Raw genomic sequence first — 5,695 nt, 5'->3', positions numbered from 1 at the left:
TTGCTTGCTTCATGGTCCCTTCACATTAGATTTCGCCAAAAAAAATGTGGTATTACATAGGTTCTAGGACAAATAAATGAAACATGAGGTGGCACGACAGTGAAATAAATAAATACTCCCTTCTTTTCAACACAGTTTATTTAAGATCAAACACTTTTTGTGCACAAAGTGTTATGACAGGAGAGAGGGTGTATGTTTTAATAAGATGAGCACACATTTGCAAGCGAATATTAGCATTTCTAGTTTCTAATCATAAGGGTTACCACTTTGAGAAATATTGAAATTGAGAAATCATGGGGCTTGCTGCAGACGGAGGACAACTAACCTTTGAGATTCCAATATCCTAAAACTTTATTCTTCCTTTTCTAAGCGAATAAATATACATATTCCAGTGATGTTTTGTTTGATGGTATACCATATAAGATGAGTTGCAGCCGATCTCACCCCCTTCACATCATCAATACTTAAAAGGCGTAATTATTCAAATAAAATAAGAAAGAAGAGGAAATTATGAAGGAATGAAGACGAAACAAAATAATCATAACTAAGATTTACTAGAAAGGCATATTAAGACTACAAGGACATGGTTGGCATGATAGAGTAGGGTTGGGGAATAGAATGGTGATCCTATTCCTACCTCTATTCCATTCAATTTGAATGGTACCATTCTATTTGGAATCACCATTCCCACTAATTAGGCATAGCCATTCCTTCCTCAACCCACGTGAATAGTCATTCCACTTTTACCTCCATACCATTCCCACCTCATCCCATCCATCATCCCAAGCATACCAAGAATGGCCTAATATAATCCCTGATTCAGCAACATCGCTAGAGCAAAGCAGCATCAAACACCCCAGCATAGTTTATTGTGTATGTGGGGGTGCGTGAATGCTCATGGTTTTCCTTTTCTGGGTCTACTACCCACTTCAAGGCGAGTAGGAAGGGTTAAACCCACAAACAATGAACCAATAAGATCCAAATCATTTCCCTTTGCATCCTATACTTATAATTCTCTCCTATATCTAGATAAAAATCTCTCATGGCTACAATTGAGACATGCATAACACGGATTGACCAGACAATACTTCAGAAGTCTGGGATTCAGGGGAAGGGGGAAGTTGAACAGGGGATTTGGAACTAGTAACAATTGTAATAAAATGATGTAAATAATTCGATACTTAAAAAGGCTCCGAGAGGGGAGAAGAATCGCATCAACCAAATTCTGATTGTATTATAGGGAGCAGCAGCATCTCAGGACATTTAAGTATCCAATTTCATCTTTTGAACTCAATGTTGAACCTAGTAATTCAAATTAGTAGGTTCAGGTTGCACTAGAAATCCTTTACATGCTTATAAATGAACGCAGCAGGCAGTTGCCATCAGAATTTTTAGGTCTAGTGGCCAAGTAGAGCACCTGTAGCCTCTTCCAGTATGCTCCTAGTTTCAGTTCCAGCATCAACAAGTTCAGCTGGAGTCTGTCAACATTACTCATTAATTAATAAGTTATCAAGAAAAAATAAGGATTGCAGAATATAGATTTTTGACTGTATATTGACCTTCCCATATAAATTTGTGGTACTTGGAGAAGCTCCATAAGCAAGCAACAACCTCACAACATTGGCGTACTCTCCTCTAGCAGCATGGTGAAGAGGCTAACCGAGAGAAGGAACAAAAAGAGGCTCCAATGATCATTTAAGTAACTTAATCCAGAAATCTTTATTTTCAAGCTAATACAAGACCAAAAGATCGTATAATCAAGAAAAGCTTGACAAGATATACTCACTGTGTCTCCTTCCATATCAATAGTTTCCAACATTCTCTTCACACGATCTGGATCATTTGCTGAGCTTAAAAGAAGTTGGGCAATTTCCAGATAACCTGCAAAGTGATTTTAGAAAACAGACGTAAAGAGACATCCTAAGCAGCAATATGGCGATATAATAACAGTAAGCAATAAACTCACCTCCAGCACAGGCATCATGCAACGGAATTGCTCCGTCCTCATCCTTTGCCTCCAAGTTAGCTCCTCTTTCCAACAAAAACTGCAGAATGTCACATAATACAATTTACAAGTTATAGCCTTCTAAAAATATCCATCTAACTATCTGCAAATAAAACTTGTGAGAATAAGGGATATTGTTTGACCTGTACACAATTCAAATGGCCATAGAGACATGTGAGATGAAGCACAGTATCACCATCTTCCACTATTTCATCAATGTTACCATCAAAAGCATCTGAAAATGTCCATATGGTTTGGGAGTTAGAAAAGAAAACAACCTCAACCAAATGTATCATAATTTCATAAATAGTATGAAATGTTTGCTCAGAGAGAGGGTGAACTCAGGCGGTATGCAAGATTCAGAAACTCAGACTAGCAGCTAGCCATTGGTTTTGATCTTACTGCTTAAAAAACAAAATTAGCCGAGCATATGTAAACAACATAACAAAGAAAATATATCTATAGACACATTCTTACCAGAATTCAGTAAGTAAAACTCTAAGGAGGCGTTCAGTTTAAATGATAAGGCATGATTGATAAAATAATCCACCTTAATCAAGTGTTTGGGTTTGCATGATTAGGCCCGTGATTGATAATCCGGCCCGCATCTTATCCTCCAATTGAGTGATTATTTATCACCCCAAAGTTGGGTGGATTATTTAATCACCCCTCCCAATCCTAGCAATCCTAGCAATCTTATCTATCCTATCCATCAAACCAAATGCACCCGAAGTAATTTGCAGACAAAGTAAGTGAAACCGTTGCCAATACACATATAACATAATACCTGGTTATGCTTCCAATCTTCTTAATGAATTGGCATAATGAGCAATCAACCTTAAATCTATACATCTAAAAAGCATTGATGACAAAGGAGCTGATCCATCATAGTCATCACACAGAGTCTAGCCAGATTTACAAACAAGTGATAGTATGCTTGAGAGTAATTATTAGATTTCAAGTTTTCAACATTATTATTCCTCATATGATCCCCTGTCATATAACACACAGCTATTACTCTAAACCAAATAAAGTTCCAGATGTAGGATTGTAATTCATTACTCAAGTCTGAGACGCCTTATGTGCAAAAGAGAAGGTTAAACACAAAGCTTAACAACTTATTACATAGAACAGATATTAAATCACGACTACAAAAAAAATTTAGATTACACATCAAATTCGAGAAGACAAAATAATTGAACACAAGAACTCAAACTGAAAATGGATTTGAGCAAATTATCAGAGGTCCAGTAGACTCAACTGAAACTAATAAGATATCAAAGTCTTCAAAGCAAATCACCCACCAAAACGATAAAATATATATAAATAAATGAAAATAACATCAGCAATAGTGTTCAGACACGAGCTAATTTGTAGAAGAAGCATTAGGCGTAGGTTTAAATAGTCAAAAACCAAAAAGCAGGACCAAAACATCAAATCTCATCTAACATACAATGCAAAACACCAAATCTCATCTAGAATCGTGCACCTTCTTCCGAAAATCTTAATTTTTCAGGGTCCGGTAAAAGAAATGCACAAAAAGTAAAAACGTATAAGAACTTAATAGTTTTAGAGTGTTCATTCGCGCAAGAGAATAGCTGTTACCTAGGGCTTGGCGGAGAGCGTCGAGGTCGCCAGACTCGGCAGCGGAAACGAGGGGACGGAGATGAATAGGTGTATCGAAATGATCGATGTCGTCGGCGAAGTCCACGCCTTCTTCCTCGAAGAGAGCGGCGCCGTCTTCGTCGTCGTCGCGTCGTCCGTCAGCCACCGCCATCTTTGAATGATCCGTACGCGACAGTGGTACTGGTAGCCAAGTAGCAGCTTCTGATGGATTGCTTCAAAATTTAACCCAACAACTTTATTGTAAGCCCAATAACGAAGGCCCATAATAACTTAAAGCAGCGAGGCCTACTTGCCCAAAACTGCTACTTCCTTTCAGGACTATACCAATATCGCGTTTTATGCTTATCATAAATAATATTGATACATTTATTTTATTGGTATTATACAAAATTACCTCACTATTGAAACTTATGTACTAATATACCCACTTTTCTAATACTCTACACATATTTTAATTTTTTAATATCTCATTGTGTGCATGGGTGATTCTTGGGGTGAGCATCGGTTCGGTTCGATTCGGTGCAAACCGCACCAAATCCTAAAAATAAAAAATCATACCGATGTTAAAAATGAAAACCGCACCGCACCGATGGGAGGTATCAAATCGAAACCGAACCAATAAAATCGTCGGTTTCGGTTCGGTGATACATTTTTTGTTTGTTTTTTTATTTTTCGAAAAAAAAACTCATTTAAAATCTGGCTGCTGGAGGGGGGAAGCCGGGAAGGGGGCTGGCCGCGGAACCCGGAAGGGAGTCGCGACACGCCGGAAGGGAGAGAGGACGACGGGCGGTCAGAGATCGAAAATGGAGAGAGGTGAGGACCGATTTCAAACCTAGCAGTAGCAGCGGCGCAACATATTTCAGTTTTTAGATAGATTGTTAGTTTTAGGGTTTACAATTAAATTATAATTTAAATTAATATATATTATATAATATAAATATATAATAAAATATATATATTTATCGGTTCGGTTCGGCACAAAACCGCACCAAAAATTAAAAAATCGAAACCAAACCAAATATTTTCGTTTTTTAGTTTTCAAAATTGCACTGAAAACCGCACCAATAGATGCGAAATTGCACCGCATCGAAATGGTGCGATTCAGTTTGATTTTCTAGGGAGCAAAAGTGTGTACGACGCTCGCACCTTTTTTACTCAATTTAACTGTTTGGTGGTGGGGTAGCTAGAATCTTAAAGAAAATAATTATGACAACATATTTGTCTTGTTATGTCTAAAATTATGCAAGAATCTCTGTCTCTCTCCCTCGGCCATTATACTCAAATTTCTTTCAATTTCTGCGCAATTCCCCCTCTCTCTCTTTCGGCCACTGTCTCTGTCTCAATCAAGCTTTGTGCCAGAAATGTTGTCGGAGCCCGTCGTCGGAGACCATGGATGTACCACAAGAGATTTTGATGTTTTCGCAAAATTTGGGTTAATTTTAGAGTGAATTTTGAAAATAGTCACTTTGGAATAGTAAATTTAAAAATTGGTCACTAAGATAAAAAAAATTAAAAATTGGCCACACTTACAATTTTATCCTTGCATATAAAAAATTATCCACGAATTCACAACTAACATTAATTTTAGTTGTGAATTCAAGTTTTAAAACTCGAATTCACAACTGAATAGCTAGTATTGGTTGTGAATTCGAGTTTTAAAGTTTGAATTCACAATTAAAAATAGTGTTCGTCGTGAATTTAAGTTTTAAAGCGTGAATTCACAACTATAAATAATATTGTTAGTCGTGAATTCAAGTTTTAAAGCGTGTATTCACAACTACAAATATTGTTAATCGTGAAGTCAAGGTTTAAATGAATTCACAATTAGAAATATTGTTAGTCGTGAATTCAAGCTTTAAAACTCAAATTTATGACTACCACTATTTTTAGTTGTGAATTCAAACTTTAAAATTTGAATTCACAACTAGCAATAGAGTTGGTTGCGAATTCGAGCTTTAAAACTCAAATTCACAACTAACATTAGCAATTCAATTGTGAATTCATCAAACTGGTTGTGAATTCTAGTTTTAAAACTCGAATTCACAACCAAAACAATTACTCCAT

General features: G+C 36.6%; 1 protein-coding gene across 1 annotated transcript; it reads right to left on the bottom strand.

Annotated features, from left to right (window-relative positions):
* Positions 1-1,214: 1,214 nt before the first annotated feature.
* Positions 1,215-3,944, bottom strand: LOC130997844 (uncharacterized). Its single transcript, XM_057923275.1, has 6 exons — positions 3,611-3,944; positions 2,149-2,240; positions 1,967-2,045; positions 1,787-1,881; positions 1,560-1,655; positions 1,215-1,478 (listed from the first exon to the last, which is right to left on the bottom strand). The coding sequence occupies exons 1-6, from the start codon at positions 3,780-3,782 to the stop codon at positions 1,398-1,400; spliced, it is 615 nt and encodes a 204-aa protein (XP_057779258.1). The 5' UTR covers positions 3,783-3,944; the 3' UTR covers positions 1,215-1,397.
* Between the last annotated feature and the right edge of the window lie 1,751 nt (positions 3,945-5,695).

This window comes from Salvia miltiorrhiza, chromosome 8, assembly GCF_028751815.1.
Source record: "Salvia miltiorrhiza cultivar Shanhuang (shh) chromosome 8, IMPLAD_Smil_shh, whole genome shotgun sequence".
NCBI lineage: Eukaryota > Viridiplantae > Streptophyta > Magnoliopsida > Lamiales > Lamiaceae > Salvia > Salvia miltiorrhiza.
Note: the sequence above shows the minus strand (reverse complement) of the source record. Positions and strands in the feature narration are given on the sequence as shown.